The 21,111-nt window shown below is 39.2% G+C and overlaps 1 protein-coding gene across 1 annotated transcript; it reads left to right on the forward strand.

Moving 5' to 3' along the window:
* The first annotated feature begins 4,855 nt into the window (after positions 1-4,855).
* On the forward strand, positions 4,856-6,084 carry LOC109424178 (vitelline membrane protein Vm26Ab-like). The gene is made up of 2 exons (XM_019699270.3): positions 4,856-5,339; positions 5,401-6,084. The coding sequence occupies exons 1-2, from the start codon at positions 5,192-5,194 to the stop codon at positions 5,910-5,912; spliced, it is 660 nt and encodes a 219-aa protein (XP_019554815.2). The 5' UTR covers positions 4,856-5,191; the 3' UTR covers positions 5,913-6,084.
* The last annotated feature ends 15,027 nt before the right edge of the window (positions 6,085-21,111 follow it).

Raw genomic sequence — 21,111 nt, forward strand, 5'->3', positions numbered from 1 at the left:
CGACTTATGTATCATACTATCGTTACACACATCATTCATGAATGATGTATGAATGTGTTTTGCCTTGAATCATGATTGTAACACAAATCAAGATGATGGAGTATACAATGACAGTGACAGTGGTTCCAAAAACTGCAAAGAGTCATGTGGGAAACTTTAGAACTGGAAGTGTCAGAATCTTAATCTTAATCGGACAATAATTTTTGGAGCAGGTTTCAGAGACGTACTCGGAGGTTTTCTTAGACATTACTGAGCATTTCGACGGATTTTGGAGCCATTACAGGTACGTTTTTAAAGGTTTCGGAGGTGCGTTGCATGGGGTCCAAAAGGGTTTTAGAGGGATTGCGGAGGCCTTACAGGAAACTTTAAAGGATTTCAGAGACCTCATCACAAAAACTTTCGAAATCCCTTGATGCACACTGCAATGTATTGAAATGCCCCTGAAACCTCCATAATTAAATTAAAATGCCTTCGAAATTCTCTTAGTCCGTTTGCAATGACCCTCTGATACAACCCTGATATGCCATCCTGAGCAGAAAGGTATAGAAACTGAAAACCATGTTATGGTATTATTCTTAACTTTTCTTTAAAACGAATACCTTCATATTGTATAAATTACGCCTAGGAAATAACAAGTATTGTCATTCCAATAATGAATGCATACGTAAAATTTCAAGTACTGTATTTGTTGTTCAAAAAGTATTGAATAACGAAGTTATAACATATTCTATCATTAAATTGTTCATTTTTTTATAGCTCCATGATGTAATAAGAAATAGTTATTTATGCAACAAGTTGCAAAATGATGATTTTTTCAGCACGAGTTGTACATTTATCCAACGAGGCTTGCCGAGTTGGATAAATACGACGAGTGCTGAAAAAATCGAGTTTTGCAACGCGTTGCATACAACATTTTTTGCAATTACGAAAAATACTCGCTCCGGATAATCTATATAGCTACACATACATGAAATCAAGAGGTACCACGTGGGAGCATCCATGCGCACCGGCGCAGTTTTTTGTTCGATCAGGTAGGCTATGGTGTTGAAGGTGCCACACATTTTCAAGCTCCGTCGTCGTCGTCGTCAATCAGCAACATAAGAAGGAGCAAAAGTAGCTTCAGCTGCTGCTTCTGCACCTGATCGACGGTCCGAATCGAATCGTTAATAGTCCTGATTTGGATTCGAGCGGCTAATTGGATGTAGGAGCAACAGGTTTATCTACGGATATCGCGGTAGTGGGCAAAATGTATGTGATGGCAAAAGTGCCGAAAAGTGCTACTTTTCAGCACTCTTAAGAGTGCCGAAAAGTAGTACTTTTCGGCACCTTTGCTTTAGTGGAGAAAAGTAGGCCGTTTTATCGTTGCAACCGCGAGTGAAAAGTAGGGTAATAAACAACGTAATTGCAAAAACTTGTTATTAAGTTATTTTCACTGCTTTTATAAGCAATACCACATCAATGCCATACGCTGCTATAGTACCTCCAATTGTTATTGTGATGATCTCATAAAATTTCGTAGAATTGTATGGTGTTACTGCTATTTAAGATATTAAAGCGCAGGTTTCTCTCTGGTATTTGTAAGGTATTCCCTTCTGCTCGGGATCAAGCGCGCCTAAAAGTTCTAGGAACGCCCTAAAACATTCCTGAAACCCGCTCTCTTAAATGCATCGAAACCCCCTTGTAATATCATATAAAGGCAACCTGACCACCCCCCTCCCACCACCCTGGAACGGCCGTGAAATCCTTTGAAATGTTCTTCAAACCCCTTAATACTATTCAAACGCCCCTGAAATCCCAGTAACCCCATTAAAACGATAAACGAAACCTAACGAAACGTCCTTACAAGGCTCCTGAAATCTTCTGAAGAACCTCCTGAAGCGCCCCTAAAGCCCTTTTGAACCCCCTTTTTTGGGTCCTGTGAGAATTTAGCTGATGGTTCTCAATGAAAATCGCCCAGCGCAGCGACCCGATACACTGCACGTCCGACGTGGTTGAACGCTGGCCGTGGCCTGCTGTGATGTCGTCAGCAGCTGTCACTCGATAGCGTGGGCGTTACCCTGGGTGGGACTAGGATCAGTGCTGAAAAATTCATTTCCTCATATCTAAATTCAATCACCTACAGCTCATTTTAGAAGCTGAACCTGAGAATATGGTATAAGAAAAACTTGTGCGGCTAGACCAGTTCTACAAGAAAGTCACGGACAAACAGCTATTTTTTGAATATTTAAGGTAAATGTCACGGCCCACCTTTGAAAAATACCAAATGATATTCACCGTGAATATCATTTGCATTTTTCGAATGTAGTCCGTGACATTTACCTTAAATATTCGAAAAATATCGTTTTTTCCGTGACTTTTTTGTAGAACTGGTCTGACCGCACAAGTTTTTTATATATCATATTCTCAGATTCAGCTTCTAAAATGAGCTGTAGGTGATTGAATTTAGATATGACGAAATGAATTTTTCAGCACTGGCTAGGATAGGACGCGTCACGTAGTCAGCCAATTTGAGACCAATTTTCTGTCAAACGGAGACCAGTCGCTGATTGGTCGAAATTTATATACGTTTGCTGCGATCAGATCGCTTTGTTGTTGGTTTGGCCGTGTTGCTAGTTTGTAGGTTTGTCATTTGATATCAATATTCAAAATCTTTATATTTTATTATTCAAGCTTCATCGTCTCAAATACGTTAGCATTCAAATGTAAATCAACCGAAGGCGACTCCCATGCCTGAATATTGATAGAAACCATTGATTGGGTCCGAAATTAATTGAATTTTCGATATATTTCACTATAAATGAAAGAACCTTGCGTTTGAAAGTAATTTTAGTTGCAAGTTATGCCAATTGCAAATAGTGCTTTGCGATGCGGAATATGCATCAAAATTTCAATCGTTGATTTAAATTGTTTAAAAGATTTGGAATAAAGAAATGTGGCAGCACTGGATTTTCATCGTCGGCGAAATCAAATGGAAAAATAACAAGGCAGGCGAATTTCTGTTGTAACATCCTATCCTAGGGGTGGGGAATGTGCGTGCGTTATCAGTATTGTCTGTTGACATTTCAAGGGATAAGACTCTAAACACACTGAGAGATGATTATTGTCAGACATATACCACACAGGTCCTCTGGGTACTTCCTGGAAACCCATCTCAAATGTCCAGGAGCAAGATCGATTCTCGCGAACTAGATTCCCTCATTAAAGCTCTGACCTAATATATACACAAAATTCCGTCTTTTTACGGTCTTTTTAATTTATGCACCCCCAAGCCAATCACATAAAAAGTGACACCAGTGTACCTTCTAGTTCTGAACTCAAGAACGGCTTCACAAAGCTCCTGCATCTGCAGGAAATCCCATAAATAAGTGTATAATATATCTTGAGCTTCTCGAAGATACAGTTCTTACGGTTGGTAATGCTGCGTAACCTCAAAATAGCGAACCAAGTTACTTATTTTTAATTATTAACTTTATCACCAAGATTTTCAGCCAGGGGCTGAGACGAGCTTGGTGGTCTAATGGCTACCGCTTCTGATTCATATGCAGAAGGTCCTGGGTTCAATCCCTGGCTCGTCCCTTTCCTCCTACTTTGTATCTTTCTATCCACTTTCTCTCTCACTCTCTCTCTCTCTCTCTCCTTCATATACATCTCATGTATATTCGTATGTTCGTAGCGATTGCAATCATCACTTCCCTCCCCTTCCCCATTGACCTGCAAGCTGACGCAGCAGGCGCCATTGTCGCCTAAAAATACAAGACCACCAACGCTCACACACTGAAGATGCCTGTTAGTCCCAAGCAGCTATCTCATTGGTTCCTTGTGTGAGTGTAGCTGATCTGGCGATACTGGAGTTGCAACTGCGGGCGGTCAATCAAGCTCAAGCTCAAGCTTTTCAGCCAGGGGCTGATTCATTTCCGATAATCTGAACTTAATAATAGTTTGGATGACCTGGAACATCGCAATTGATAGTTGAATGTTCGCTAAGCTTTCTGAAGATTCATTGGACATGATAGATTACCTATCGCAGCATCGGATGATGAGAAACGTTACTATTATACGTAAACTCATGAACCTTATATGTGAACCCAAGGAGAGAACAATAACGCTAGAAAAAGTACAGGCCCCACAGGGTTATTGACAGCGTAAGGGATTTCGTGTGAACTCTTCACTTTTTTTTTTTTTTTTTTTTTTTTTTTTTTTTTTTTTTTTTTTTTTTTTCACTTCATACGAATCTCGTCGGAGACTGCGAGAAGGTGACGGACTCTCGTGTTTGAAGGTGTAATGCGACGAGCCGAGTGCAACAGCCGGGGTTCGATGTTCAGAAAATCCGGTCAAGCTTTCTCAATGTTTGTAGTTCCTTTGGTCAGAATACAAAAGGTTCAAATGACCGTTCCAACTTTATTTGAAGCAAAATTTCCTGTACAATTTAGTGTAATGATTTTTGTGCTATTTAACTCTATTACTTTTCCTTTGACAGATACACATATTTTAAACACTACTTGCAATCTTCCTCAATGTCAATTATCCTCTTTAGGAGTAACTTACTGGTTATAGTTATAATAAGGCGTCAGATTCTCTAAATGTTATCAACAGAACGCAATATTTTTCTCCTTGTCGAATGTCATAAATCAATAATCCTAAGAAACCGTGACGTTACCAAGTAACCAAACGCTCCTCTTCTAGGTGTGAGACATCCACACTTTTAGCAAATTTCCATTTTGTTTGCACACTTGAAAATTTAAGTTCACAGCATTTCGAACAGTGAACGTTCGATTTTCTAATCCGTCGTTGAAAATGTTTGGAAGACGTGCGTTAACGCTCTCGTGTGAAAGTCATGGACCGTTAATTAACAACTGGACGGGGATCAGTTTGGGCTAGCCCTGTGCCAATAGGCCGTTGATGCGACTGACCAGCGTGGTGCTTATTTGCACTAATCGCCATGCGTACCAGCCGGTCACACATAGAGCGCGTGTATGTGTGTATGATCAAACAATTAGAATTCATGTAATAAAAAGATGTTACCTCTTTTCTTCGGCGAGAGTGTGTTAGATGGAGACAAAAAATCTTCCGACAAGAACACACCTCGTATAAATAGCTACAAATACGAGATTTTTGACCATTCATTGATACCTAGTGCATAAATTACCATCGTCGAGTTGTGTACTAAGTAAAACGACAGTTAGGAGAAAAAATGGCATTCTTCAAAGTGAGTTGTCTTGTAGTGCTGATGACGGTTGGAGTAGCGCTGAGCGCCGTGCTTAAAAGTGAAAACCTAGAATCAGCTGAGCAAAAGGATGATCTTGAAGGAGCGGAAACAATTTTCCTCGGCAAGAAGTTGTGTAAGGACTTTTTAAATCAGTGATTAAGAAGTATGGAAATTGAACATGTGTTTATTTATAGTGTTGCTCAAAGGATTGGGTCTCGGAGGATTAGCACTGTCTGCATCCCAGAATGGTGGTGGACTTGGTGGATTCGGTGGTAAATTCAGTGGATTGATTGGAGGTGGACCAAACTCGGTAGACTATGCTGGATATGCTCCATCGTACAGTGGAAGCTATGTTGCTGCACCAGCTCCAGCACCAGTCGTTTACTCGGCTCCAGCTCCGGTTACTTATTCCGCCCCTGCTCCAGTCACGTACTCAGCTCCTGCTCCAGTGACGTACTCAGCTCCAGCACCCGTTACCTACCAGGCTCCACTCCCAGCTCCTGTGGCGTACTCTGCCCCGGCCCCAGTTGCTGATGTTCCAGTTTCGTCTGGATATACCGGAAGTTTGCAGGTCGTTGGATACCTGCAGCCGGTTCAGCCTGTTCAGCCAGTGGCCTACACCAGCCAGGTTTCCACCGGTCTGTACAGCGCTCCTCCACCACCAGCTCCACTTCCTTTGGCCCCTCTGCCACCATGTGATCATTAGGATCAGCTGAAACCAAGACAACAAGTGTTCACCACCCCCATCACCGCCAGTTTCACTTTCAGGGATACTAAAATGCTCTTATATCAGTATCTGATATTACGTACTTTTAGCCATTTTTTCAACTAGGAACTAACTCGTGTACGTTTTGAATAAGAATATACCATTAAATCGATCCTGAAATATTTTATTGTTCTAGTTGATGAAATGTCCCCTCAATCTGCTTCTCATGCCACATGTCAACGTTGGCTTGGCGCGATCACTGTTAGATAAATTATTCACACAGGTAGGTATGAAGACGACACCTTTCATTGGTGTTGCCCATGTGGTCTCACCATTCATAAAAGGTGCGAGATGTCGCTTGTTGGCATCTCAACACCTATGTAAAACTCATTTCCATATTATCTTGGCCGCCAACCTTGGCAGTGAACATTTTTGAAGTTCAAGTCTAGACACTCCATTTGCGGATACTATGGTTCTACAGCAATGGATTTCTAGTTGATTTGATGAAACTTAGTGCATAACTGATCATTTGATGAGTTGGGGCGTCACATCAAGATGAAGAGTAAGAAGAAAAGTCCAGGCGTGTTTCCATTACTTTGTACCTGATGTGTACTACAAATACGATTATGAGAATATCCAGCCATGGTATCGGCTCCCTCACTATAAGCATACTGGGTCAACATGGTAAATTTTCTAGAACGTAGATTTTACAATTCCTTTAAGGGTAAAAAAATGTACCACATTTCGATGGCATTGATTGCGTTCGCGTATTCCGCATTGAGATTGAAATTGGTATGGAAAAACGTACTTTTGTGTAAATATTAATATCATAAGTTGATAAGAATTGTCTAGAAACATGTATCTAGAGACGTTGAGGTAAAGTTTACGATATGCAAAAAAATAGTCAAAGACCTAAAAATGATTCGACGTTTGTAGAAAATGTTATACGCTTGGAAAAATTAGGTCAAACATTGAGATTTTATTATTGATGTTACAGGGGATAGACAAAACGATGTGGACAGGCAAAATTTTCACTCTTCTAAAAACTAGCTGTAACTTTTCGAAAAGTGCATTAAAAATTCTTAAATTTTAACTGCAAGTAAGTCAATTAGTTATCTATCGAATAGTCAAAATTTGGGAAAGATCCAACGGTTCTACATGTAGTTAGAAGGATTCTCGTAAAACTCAAAACAATTCAATAGCTAATTTTGAATTGTTATATCTCTGGATTTCACGAATCGAATGCAATGAAATTTTCAGCGTTTATGACTTATATAATGAGCTTTGAACGTATGACTTAACTTAAACTTGTTCATTAGAAATGGTTGGAGCGATTTGTTTTTACATAAGTTGATCTGTTTTTAAAATACTTCTCATATATTTTTCAATTTATTTTTTAAGTCAGTTCGAGGGAATTCAATTGAACTATAATAACCATTTTCAATTTTGAAACGATGTTGAAGTTTTGGCTATATTGGTGTTTATTTGAAAAAATATTCTAACAGCTATATTTATTTTCGTGTAGACCATTTTAAGTTAAGTCAAAAGTTTTTAAGCTCATTATATAAGTCATAAACGCTCAAAATTTCATAGAATTCGTTTCGTTGAATCTGGAGATATAACAGTCTAGCATTCGTTTCGTTGAACCTGGAGATATTCATTTCATTTTCATTTATTTAGTTAACATCCAATTCATGATAATACTGAATCAACAATTTGCCGCCATAATACTCGATTTGCAGCTGCAGCTCTCCAACGTCGGTCACGCCCAACACTCGCCAGATCACGCTCCACCTGGTCCGCCCATCGCGCTCTCTGCGCTCCACGCCTTCTTGTACCAACCGGATGGTTAGCAAACACCAACTTTGCAGGGTTGTTGTCCGGCATTCTTGCAACATGCCCTGCCCACCGTATCCTTCCGGCTTTGGCTACCTTCTGGATGCTAGGTTCGCCATAAAGTGCAGCGAGCTCGTGGTTCATCCTTCTCCGCCACACACCGTTCTCCTGCACGCCGCCGAAGATCGTCCTTAGCACCCGTCGCTCGAAAACCCCGAATGCTTGTATGTCCTCCTCGAGCATCGTCCACGTCTCGTGCCCGTAGAGAACCACCGGTCTTATTAACGTCTTGTACATGGTACATTTGGTGCGGGGGTGAATCTTTTTTGACCGCAGTTTCTTCTGGAGCCCATAATAGGCACGACTTCCACTGATGATGCGCCTTCGTATTTCACGGCTCACGTTATTGTCAGCCGTTAGCAAGGAACCGAGGTAGACGAATTCTTCTACCACCTCGAAAGTATCCCCGTCTATCGTAACATTGCTGCCAAGGCTTGTCCTGTCTCGCTCAGTCCCACCTACCAGCATGTACTTTGTCTTAGCCGCATTCACCACCAGTCCGACCTTTGCTGCTTCACGTTTCAGGCGGGTGTACTGTTCTTCCACCGTTCCAAATGTCCTAGCAATAATAACCATGTCATCCGCAAAACATACAAATTGGCTGGATTTCGTGAAGATCGTACCCCGGCTGTTGAGCCCGGCTCGTCGCATAACACCTTCCAGGGCGATGTTGAATAGTAGGCAGGAAAGTCCATCACCTTGTCGTAGTCCCCGTCGAGATTCGAATGAACTGGATAGTTCACCCGAAACCCTTACGCTGTTCTGCACACCGTCCATCGTTGCTCTTATCAGTCTAGTCAGCTTCCCGGGAAAGCTGTTCTCGTCCATAATTTTCCATAGCTCTGTGCGGTCGATACTGTCGTATGCCGCTTTGAAGTCGATGAACAGGTGATGCGTTGGGACCTGGTATTCACGGCATTTCTGGAGGATTTGCCGTACGGTGAAGATCTGGTCCGTTGTCGACCGGCCGTCGATGAAACCGGCTTGGTAACTTCCCACGAACTCATTTACTTTAGGTGAAAGACGACGGAAGATGATCTGGGATAGCACTTTGTAGGCGGCATTCAAAATGGTGATCGCTCGAAAGTTCTCAGACATTAACTTGTCGCCTTTCTTGTGGATGGGACAGATTATCCCTTCCTTCCACTCCTCCGGTAGCTGTTCGGTTTCCCAGATCTTGACTACTAACTGGTGCAGACAGGTGGCCAACTTTTCCGGGCCCATCTTGATGAGTTCCGCTGCGATACCGTCCTTACCAGCCGCTTTGTTGTTTTTGAGCTGGTGGATGGCATCCTTAACTTCCCTCAGCGTGGGAGTTGGTTCGTTCCCGTCCTCTGCTGCACCAACATAGTCATTTCCTCCGCTGCCTTGGTCCTCCGTGCCTACATTCTCTTCGCCATTCAGGTGCTCGTCGAAGTGCTGCTTCCACCTTTCGATCACCTCACGTTTGTCCGTCAGGAGGCTCCCGTCCTTATCCCTGCAGATTTCGGCTTGCGGCACGTAGCCTTTGCGGGATGCGTTGAGCTTCTGGTAGAGCTTGCGTGTTTCCTGTGAACGGCACAGCAGTTCCATTTCCTCGCACTCCGCTTCTTCCAGGCGGCGCTTTTTCTCCCGGAAGAGACGGGTCTGCTGCTTCCGCTTCTGTCTGTATCGCTCCACATTCTGTCGGGTTCCATGCTGCAGCATTACCGCCCGCGCTGCATCCTTCTCCTCCAGAACCGCTCTGCACTCCTCGTCGAACCAATCGTTTCGTCGACTCCGTTCTACGTACCCGATAGTGCTCTCGGCTGCGTTGTTGATGGCTGCTTTGACTGTACTCCAGCAGTCCTCTAGAGGGGCCACATCGAGCACACCCTCGTCCGGCAACGCTGCCTCGAGATTCTGCGCGTATGCGTTGGCGACATTCGGTTGCTTCAGTCGCTCTAGATCGAGAGCGACTGAATCTGGAGATATAACAGTCTAAAAATGGCTATCGGATAATTATGCCTTTTTCTTAAATTTGGACTGTTGACGAACTTAAAGTAAAAATTTAGAGTTTTTGATGCATTTTTCGAAAAATCACAGCTAGTTGAGCATTTTTTTGACAAGTGAAAATTATACATATCCCGATCATTTCGTCTATCCTCTGTATTCCTATAGACGTTCAATGTTAAGCACTATCAGACGATCTATAACTATTGTCACAAATGTCGGATCACTTATATATGTAAATCTTCTTAAATTTTGACAAAATTTCCAAAAATTATGAAGAAATGTATTTTTTCTATCAAAAGAAGGTTATAAAAATTATTTCTCATCGTAAACTTTAAATATAATATGTAATCAAGCTAGGAAACGTCCATAAATGACGTAGGCTTTTTGGACAATTTTTTACTCTCCCCTCATAGCATATGTTGCATACCCAATTCTTGGCTCGTCACTAGGCTGCGACTTATTTTTCAAAAGTTGTTAAAACCTGGAATTTGTAAGCTCTTTCGGATTCAATAATGGCATCAAAGAAACATCAAAATTTGAGCCAAAAAAATGAGATTTAGAGGTGGCGCATTCGCCTCAAAGTTAAACTTTCGAGTAATAAAAGGTGTTTTTAATTAACCCTTTGAAGCCGGATTTTTTTTCCAAGCGTTGTTATGGAGATTTTTCTATTGAGTTTAGATCCTAAAGCCTACGGGTGTGACGGTAACTTCTTTCATTATTCAAAGCTCCGATTTGTTATCTTTCATATCCAGTAAGTCTTCTGAAAGGTTAAGGGACAGCATCAGATCAGCCGGGATACCCTAGGTCATCCAAAATGTTGTTTGTTTCTTTTTTTCCTCTCCTGTTGGGGAAATTAAGCCACTGCGTCCAATAAGCTGAACTTTTGTGGCATGTCCCGTTTTGGTTTTCGCATCTAGCTTGCTAATTACCATGTGTAATGAGGTTCTTCCACGACGCGTTGTCTCCCAGTCAGGTGCAATGGAATTAATAAACCCCAAAACCTCCCCAGGTTCTGCAAACCAGATCTCAGTGGGTTGCAAGGAACCACTATTTAGACATCTTTGCCTGCGCATGTATAAAGTACCACAACTGCAAAGCAGACGATCTGAGATTTCACGTTCCGTATTACAGAAACGATATATATCCGTCTGAATATGGCTAATATTTTTCAAGTGATGCCTGCTCGGGCAGTGCCCAGTTACTAGACCAGTGTATGTACATAGAGCTCTCTTGTTGAGTTCTAAAAGCTTTTTGGTTTTATAAGCATTTGGTGTTATAAATCGTTTTGACTGATTGCAATTTTTGGTACATTGCATTTCAGGTACATTTTTATTGTACAGTTTGATATACCACAGAATGGTTCTCGGCCAGTAAACTGTAAATTGGAACCACTTTTAGCAAGCTCGTCTGCCATTTCATTCCCTTCAATGCCACAGGGACCTGGAATCCAGTATAAGTTTACTGAGTTCCCTTGGCACTAGCGTTGGGCAATTTTAAATCGATGTTCGCAACATCGATGTTTTTGTTTCGATTAATCGATTTTTTGAATCGATTTGGAAGCCCCACAAAATCGACCGAATCTATTTTTTAAATTCGACTTTTCTTTCGATTCAAAAATATTAAATTTTAATTTTTCTTCAGAATGCATTGTCTCAACGTTATATCAATTTTCGCGATTTTTTTTTTTTGTGGTGGGAGCCCAAGGGGGGGTTGACTTGAGAAGACTTTTAACCTTTCTTTGGCATTAGGGTCATTTTTTTTACCCAAACCATACACTACGTCAGCAAGCTTCTGCCAACGTGATGCAAAAGGAAGGGTAGGCAGCATGGGCGCCCGATATGTGAATATGCAAATAAACATTGCAGTTTTGAGGAATCATTTTGACTGTTTTAGATTGGTTCCTAGTTTCGTAAACTATATGATTATGAACAATTCCTCCAGGAATTTTCCCACAACTTGCTGCAGTATTTCTATCTTGAATTCTTCTTTGGGATTTCACCAGACATTACATCGAGGATTTGTCCTGGGATATATTTAAGGACAGACTTGTTAGAATCCCAATATGGCTGCCACAATGGCCGACTTTGGCACCTACTCACGATTTTGAGGGCACAAATCTCTTCGTAAACAAAACCGGCGCACCTGAGCTTCTTATTTTAAGCTTATTACAAGTGAGCAAGAACAGAATAATAAAATGCATTGTTGTTTGAAGCTTGCTTCTTGAGATTTGTGCGTCTAAAGCTTTGATGCACTGTTGAACCGGGATTTTAAGACGTTTGTCCTTAAAGGTTTCTCTAGTGATTGTCCAAGTGCTGTTCTCGAGGTTTCCTTCAGGAATTTCTCCAGAGATCCTTTAAGGATTCCCTCAGAGTTTTCTTCAAGGATTTTTACATATATTCCTTCCAGAGTTCCGCTGGAGATTGCTCCAATATTTCCATTTGGAATTCTTCGAAGTATTTCTGCAGGAATGTCTTCCAGAAATTCTTTCGGAACATTTTACTAAAGATTTTTTTTTAAATTAATCCTGGAATTAATTTTAAATCATTAGGAGTCCAGCCAAGTATTTCTTTAGTAATTTGTCCAAATTACTGCAGACATGGATTTCCTCAAATTTTTACCCATGGATTCCTACAGAAATTCTTCCAGGAGTTCGCTAAGAAACCTCTCGTAAGATTACCTAAATAATTCCTCATGGGATTGCTTCAGGATTCATCTTGGGGTTTCTTCACAAATATCTCCAAGTTTCCTCCAGGGATTCACCTGGGAAGTTCTTCTGTGATTCTTTCGGGAACAACTTCCAGGACTATTTTGAAAATGCATCCGAGAACTCTTCTTGGGATTCCTTCAGGAATTCCTCCTGGAATTCTTCCAGAAACTCATTCAGTAATTAAACTAAGACTTCCTCCAGGAACTGTTTAGAGATTCCCTTAGGAATTCCTCTTGGGATTGCTTTCAAGCTACCTCCGGGGGTTTCTTCTGGGACTGAGTTTTAGCGATTTCTTCAGTATTTCCTCCTGGGATTTATTAAGAAACTCTTCCTAAAATTCCCACAAAAAATGATCCTTGGATTTTTTCTGGAATTCTTCCTGGGACTCATCCAAGAATTCCTCAATGGATTTCGGCAGAAATTCCTCCAGGATTGCCTTTGAGAATAACTCCACAATACCTACGGTAGTTTCTCCAAAACACCTCTAAGAATTCCTAACAGAGTTTATCCAGAAAATATTCAAAGGTTTTCTCCAGCGATTCTTTCTGAGATTCCTCAATAAATTTCTTTAAGGATTTCTTCAGGAATCCACCAGGAAATCCTCCCGGAATTTATCCAGGAATTATTCCAGGTATTCTTCCAGGCATTCTTTCGGATTTCATCCAGGCATTTCTTCAGGGACTCCTCCGGGAATAACACCAAGAATTTCTCCAGGGATTATCCCAGGTATTTCAGGAATTCCTCCAGGAATTCTTCCAGGAATTAATACAGGAATCCCTTCGGAAATTCCTACAACAATTCCTCCAGGAATATCACCAGGAAAGCTTCCATGGATTCCTTCAGAAATTCTTTCAACAATTTATTCAGGAATTCCTCTAGGACTTTTTTCAGGGATTCCTCCAGGATTTCTTCCAGGGTTTCCTCCAAGAATTCTCCTGGGAACTCCTCTAGGAATGTCCTTAGAAATTTCTCCGTGGGTTCCTTTTAGGGTTCTTCCAGAGATTCCTCCAGAAATTTCTCCTACGATTCCTCCAAGAATTTCTCCAGAAATAGTTCTCGGTGAATTCCTCTAGGAATTTCTTCAAAAATTTCTGCAAAGATTCATTCAGGGATTTCTTCAAGAATTCCTTTAGGGACTTCTCTAGGAGCTGGAATTCCACCAGGAATTTGTCCAGAAGATGCTCCAGTCAGTCCTCCTGATGTTATTCCAGAAATTGCTTCAGGAATTGCTCCAGCGATTTTTCCAAAAAGTCCTCCAGGAGTTCTTCCTAGGATTTCTCCAAAAATTTCTCTAAAATTTCCTCCAGGAATTCCTCAAGATGTTTCTTCTCCAAAGATTCCTCCCAGATTTGCTCTATAAAATCTTCCAGGAGTTCATCCAGGGATTCCTTCAAAATTATATATATATATATATATATATATATATATATATATATATATATATATATATATATATATATATATATATATATATATATATATATATATATATTTTTTTTTTTTCAGAATATGCTCCAGGCATTCATCCATGAATTTCTCCAGAGATTGGTTCAGGGCTTACTTCAGGATTTCCTGTAGGAATTCCTCCAAAAATTTCTTTAGGAATTCCTCCAGAGAAGGTTCGATGTACAATCTCAATTTTTGATAATAAATTTATTTAGACAAATAAATCATGGTAAAACGGAACATTTTATGGTTTTGCAGCATTTTATAATATCGAATCGATGTGAAAACATCGATTCGAAGCATTTGATTAATGCGGTGAATCGATTCTGCTGGTCCGATTCAAATAGATTCACAAAAATCGATGTCTCAGCCAAACTTGCCCAATGCTACTTGGCACAACCTTCGCAGTGAAGGAATGCATTCCCAGACAAGCTTTGAAGTGCATTTGTAAGCGTATAATGCTTTTAGTACAGCTTGACTATCTGAGAAAATACAAATATTTGCATATCTGTATTTTCTCTCAAGACAGATATTTGCGCATTTCAAAATAGCAAGAATCTCCGCTTGAAACACCGTAGGATAGTGTCCCATCGTCACTGAAATTTGTATTCCAGGGCCGTAGATTCCTGCTCCCGTTTTTATTCCAACTTTCGAGCCATATGTAAAGAATTTGATTGATCCTTGACGAACAGTGGGACCTCCGACTTCCCAATCTGCACGAGTTGTTTCGTGCAACTTTGTAGGGAACATCATGGTTCTCCACGGGTTTCATCCAGTCTTTAAAAATTTTCATTACTGACCTATTTTGGAAGTATTGTGAAATGCTCAGGTGACCTGCAAGACCACCTGGCATAAACTTTTCAACACGTTCAAGTCTCATCAATTCCTTTTCTGCTTCTAGCAGATTGAGGATCGCATCTAAAGGTTTTGATGGAGTTCGATTGCTCCTGTAACAACAATGGACGCAAGACGTTGAATTTTCGTAAGTTTTGATTGCGTAGTAGCCTCTTTTGTTTTTGGCCACCAGACAAACGAAGCATACGCTACTTTTGGGCGGATTATGGCAGTATAAATCCACATTATCATTTTTGGTTTCAAGCCCCACTTTCTGCCAATAGTTTTGGAGCATAACCAAAACGCACTTGTTGCCTTACCGATCACGGACTAAATGCCAGTTCAGTTTGGCATCCAGAATCATACCTAAGTATTTGACTCGATCACTAGGATGAATTTGTATCCCTCTTATCCGAAAAGCTCTTAGGTTGATCTTCCTTCTCCTGGTGAAAGGGACAACTACGACTTTTGATGGGTTGATGCTAAGGCCCTCCTTAATACACCATGAATGTGTATAGTATAGGGCTCTTTGCATTATCTCCGAAACAGTTTGTCATACTTTCATCTATCGTCTGCAAAGCCCACAAATTCGAAACCTCTTTCAAACTGTTCTTGAGTTTAGATCTTAAAGTTTACGAGTGTAACGGTAACTTTTTTCATTAAAAGCTACGATTTGTAATATATTATGCCCAGTAGGTCTTACAGTGATTGTTTTCATCAAGCTTCATAACAGCCCATAACATGTAACAACGCTTATTGTTTCTCTAACTACTTTGCTAAATACAGTGGATTATGTAACACTACTTAAAGTAGTGGTAAAAGCTATTATCACAAGTGTAGACCTGATGCTATGGTCTCCGGAGTAGTGTTGATGATCTGGAATATCTTAAAACTATTTCTGAATGACTCATTTGTTTAAAGTTCATTGTGAGAAAAACTACCGTTACTATCAAGAGCTTAACTTCAGAATGGTTTGGATAACCCTCAATATCCCAAATGTTCATAATAATATATAGAAGACTTCAGGTTAATCCAGTCACCGCGATTGAACATGAAACGTTACCCAGTATGTCAGATATAGCTGATGTTACGTGTGTAGACCTGAAATTCTGATCTCCAAGATAGTTTGGCTGACCTGGAATATCTCTGTAGTGTATCTAAATGACATCTGAAATTCCAAGAGCCTCGCGGATGCCAGCAGATTATGCTATGCTATTATTTATGGTGAAAACACAAAAAGTTTGTCTTGTGGATTTGAAGGTACCCATTATAGAACAATTTAGACGACCCTGAATGTCCCAAAGGTTTATTATAAAAATGTAGACTTCACATTGGTCCAGTAACTGCGGTTGATTATGCAGCGTTACTCAGTATAACAGATATGGGTACTGTTACGAGTGTAAACCTGAAGTCCTGAACTCCAAGGTAGTTTTGCTGACCTGAAAGTGTCTATAAATGACATTGTAGATGTCAAGAGCTTTACGGGTCCCAGTAGGTTATACAATGCTGTTATTTGTGGTGAAAATACTTTAAATTATTCTTGTAGATTTGAAGGACTTCACTATAGGACAGTTTGGAACACCTAGAATATCCCATAATATAAAACACCTTTTGATATTCTTGACAGAGGTTAAATGAATACATATATACGTAACCCGCATCCACGTTCAGCTTTTAGAACAACTGGTATCTCAATTATTTGGTTTTTCCAAATTTCATGGTGTTCAGGATGTTCTAAATTATCAATGAAGTCGCAAATACAAATATTCCCATTTTTCCCTAATAAAAGACTCAATTCCCAACAACTTTACCGAAATCAGAATTCTGTGTGAATTTATACTGCTGCTTCTATGTTGTTCCATATATGACCCCTCCGGCTCCAAAGGGTTAAAATGCCATAACTTTTTTCAATTTTAAACCGATTTTCAATTTGTTTTTAGGAATCTCTCACAAACTAAATCTATATAAATAAAAATGGAATGGTGTTTGTATGTCACGAATAGGCTCGGGAACGGGCAAACGGATCTACAGTCCACACCATTCTTTCAGTGTTTCATTCGTGCAGGGCTCCGACGTGTTCGTACGAAGAAAAAAAAAATGGAAAAGTGACCGGGAAGGCAAGAAAAACGGGAAAATCAGAAATTCCATTTTGAGGGGCATTTCTTCATGGAACCGGATGATAAAAAACAGAGTAGGCAGGCAGTACGATGTTCGCCGGGACTGCTAGTTTCAAATAAACTTGTAGAACAATATTTTTTCCAAAGTCACGCAAAATATGTTTTATTTGCATATTTAATTTTTTTATTACATACTTCTTTTTATAAACAAAAAATAACTATAGGGTCTGATAACTTTTTAACCACTTGGCCAATTTCAAATCTTCAAGCGTGCTTTTGCAGATATTTCTATATTGTGGTGTAAGCTTGTATAGAATACTTGCTGTAAAACGAATCGCTTCTGCATTTTTGAATTAATTTCTTAAACTTTCGCAATATATTTCAAGGACCTTTAGTTCAATTGAATTTTTACCTTCAATAGATTCAAAAATTCAGAGCAAAATATTAATAGAATCTCTGGAAATTCCTCTTATATAGATTGAAAGTCTCTCTAATAAAGACAAATCAATCAATCAATCTTATATAGATATTGTTGGTGACATTAGAGAAGATCTGTCTATTAGAAGCTCTTCAAACGTTTCTAAACGATTGCTTGGTCTCCAAGTTTGAATTTTAGAGGTTGTAGCAACTTCTCAAAGATTTTTTTTTTTGTTTAATTAGTAAAGAAATCCGTTCAGAGATCTGTTATAGATTGTTGAAGAACATTCAAGGTGAAAAGTCAAGAAATACCCTTTCAATTTTGCATGCAAATTTAGAGCAGGAATTCCCAACCTTTTTGAGATGGCGACCCCCTTTAATAAATGTCAAACTCTTGTGAATTAAATAAACGAAACCGAGCTATTTGAGGACAGTGGCATAGGCAGAAATTTACTGTGGGAGGAGTTTTCGACGACCAATGCTACTTTTTTTTATTTGACACTCACATTTCGTGAATTATGATTCACATTCAATTTGAATCGTAACTAAAAAATAGCGGCGCAGCCGAAAATTTATTTTCTTCTGAAAGCGTTTTATACTGAAAATTTGTTCCTCAAATTGTGGCTCTTGGGGGTAGAGATGTCAGATATACAGTTTTTTTCTGTATTATACTGATTTTTGACATTCTATACAGTCAAGATACAGAGTACAGAAAAATATAGATTTTTAAAATGTGACACAGATTTCTCCAGAAAGCTTAAAATTAAAAGTTCCCACTTCCCACTTTACTTTTGTTGATTTGAAATAACTTTTTGTTCAATTTTGAAGCAAAGTTGGTCACTTCATATATCTCACTATCCGTGGTTAAAGCTCCGGTTTGGCGAAAAAACATCCTCCAAATTTAAAAAAAAATCAAAAAATGTAAAGAGATATCATATATTTGCTGATAACGCGACTCTTATCAATCTGACGCAAAAAAGTGTGTTTAGATGACCAGAAGATATCACATTCCGCTTTCAATTTATGCTGAACAATGTTAGTTATTCAATACAACGAAAGAATTTCAGTAATTGTTCAAAAACTGTTATTCTGTATTTTTAAACACAATTTCGAAATCTTCACGTGAACATGCATGAACATGTTTGGTTCTTGATAGAAGTTGACGATTATCGTTTTGTTTTGCAAACTAGTGTATTTGTAGCCCTTACGACCGCTGACTATCGACTTACAATGTGCAGAGGGCAACAATCAAACTGATGACAAAAAAAAAACAATATTTCTTATTGCACTTTATAACTGTTTATGCTCGAAGAATCCTACAGGCTCTTCGCTAGAATACACACATTGGTCGGGCTCCATACAAAGGGGTGGCCAAAACTCCCAAAAAACGAATTTGATAGTTTTAAACTTAAGGTGAAGATATGACGAAGCCACAGCCCGAGTTTTCAAGAGCACAAATCTGAAGAACCACGTATTGGTTTGCGCTGAAAAGTTGATCGTTTGGTTACCCGCTGGTGGTGACCAATCGATCAACTTTTCAGAGCAAACCGTCCAATGTTTCTTTAGATTTGTGCTTTTGAAAATTTTGGCTGTGGCTTCGTTTTATATTCACCTTAACTTCACCTTATTACAAAGTTAATGTATTGTAATTTTATGACCCTTGATTGAAAGTATATCAGCTTTTGATTTTCAATGACATTTTCACTGCCAAAATGACCTAAGTCATAAAATTAAAAAATGAACAACTCGAAAAAAGTAATATATTTTTATTTTGAGAAAAGAATATGTGTTTTATGTTATCCAGCATATGAAAGCTTGGTGTTGAACAGTTTGAAAGCACGTATATTTTGTGCCATACGTGCATTCAAACTGTTCAACACCATGCTTGTCACAAAACTTTTCAAATTTTCATATATTTTATCCAAGGAATTTTGGTAATTTTGAAGTTAAAAAATGGTTCGTGTCGTCAAGTGGAGCCTCGTGGCCGTGCGGTTAGCGTCACCAAGCGTATAAACGTACCATGCCATGAGGTGAGGGTTCGATTCCCGCTCCGAGTGATCAAACTTTTCGCAAGAAATGTTTCTTCCTTGTATCCACAGGTGCTCGTAATGTGTGTCTTGTCCGTTGTCTAGTGTTAAGTTTCGTTCAGTCTGTACAGCCTCTGGCTGAAGACGGTGTCCGTGTTTTAAGTGTCGCCGCAACTTCGAATAGTACATCTTAAACATCATGCTTAGGACTGCATAAAAACGTTTAAATGTTTTGCAGAAATTTGCAGGTTTTCAAATTAGAGCTACGTGTTTTTTCATATGTTTTATTTTATTTTAACATTTTTGACTGAATTAAAAGTAATCTTCCCACATTTTTTACACGTTTTGAACAGAAGTGATTCAATCTGATCGACAGTTAATCATTTAATTAAATTCAAATTGAATTTCTAACAGAAAATGCAAAAAATGTGGGGTTCTCTGACAAATACAATTTTTTGAAATTATTGAAGTTACGTATTTTTTGAATACCTCTTTTGAAATACTAAAAATACTATATTACATATCTAGATCATCTATAACTTCGATTAAACACATAATAAGAGTTTTGACCGAACTTTATTTTTTTCCGACCATTGTGGAATACGGCAAAAGGTTATTGCAACCATAACAAATCGCAAATGCTCCATAGAAAATCAAAAAGCGCTCCATAAAGAATGAACATAAGTTCCAAGAAAATGTGCAATGTTACCCATAAATAATTGAAAACGTTTCATAGAGTAATGCGGGGCAAAAGTTCGCACGGGGCAAAAGTTCGCAGTGGGTCTTTTTCTGAGCACAAGTTAAGAACCCAAACAAATCTGTATGGGTTCGACACATAATCAGGCCAGCTACTCGCCAATAAAATTTGGAACGATTTCGTTATGGTTCGGCAGAGTTATGCGAAAAAATGTGTTTCTAGGGGTTTTGATAGAATTTTTGGACCTTTTGGAATAAGAATTTGTAGTAACAGGAAGAAGAAGAATCTCATAACCTCTTTATGTCGGAGAATCGTTATTCCACAGTAGTTCGCGAGGTGCATTCGAATAAACAATAAACTACTAGTGCTTCTTGTAGAAAGGGACATTGTTAAAACCTCGACAGTGGGGCAAAAGTTCGCAGTAGCTGTGGGGCAAAAGTTCGCACTAGATTTCTGAGTCTAGTACATCAATATAATTACAGAATCTTTGAAACAATGATAATTTCGTATAGAAACTACTATATATGCATAATATGAGTAGTATGCACCCCTTGATGCACCCTGAAATCGTTGCGGCAGAGGGTCTGAACTTAGTTTTGTAAGAAGATTGATTGTAACTCAAACATTATGTTCACGCATTTAAATCAATAAATGAAAAATGGCTAAAAAAAACATTCTAAAACATTTTCTTCGTCATCCTCGTAGTGTATTTTCGTATCTTTCTGAAGGTCTTATGTTCATCTACTTTACCGGGGTCTTTCATAGCTTAGTTTGTAAATTCCCAGTTATAATTCATCACCATACTGACGGGGATAAGATTCGATAACGGTCCCGATCAACAGTTTTGCTGCAGATTTGTTTTTTTTTTTCATGTATTTTGTGCAACACGTATATATACGATTACCCCACAATGTGTTTTGACAACTTCAGTAACGCTGTAAAGGACAGCTCTTAGTTAATAGTTGTGTAAGTCTTCATAAAAGACACTCTATACAAAAACTGAACACCAGGTCGTATTCCAGTTGGGCCGTAATGCTAAGAACAGAAAGAAACAGATTTCATTGCTAGAGTGAAAAGATGAGCA

This window comes from Aedes albopictus, chromosome 2 (genome assembly GCF_035046485.1).
Source record: "Aedes albopictus strain Foshan chromosome 2, AalbF5, whole genome shotgun sequence".
Classification (NCBI taxonomy): domain Eukaryota; kingdom Metazoa; phylum Arthropoda; class Insecta; order Diptera; family Culicidae; genus Aedes; species Aedes albopictus.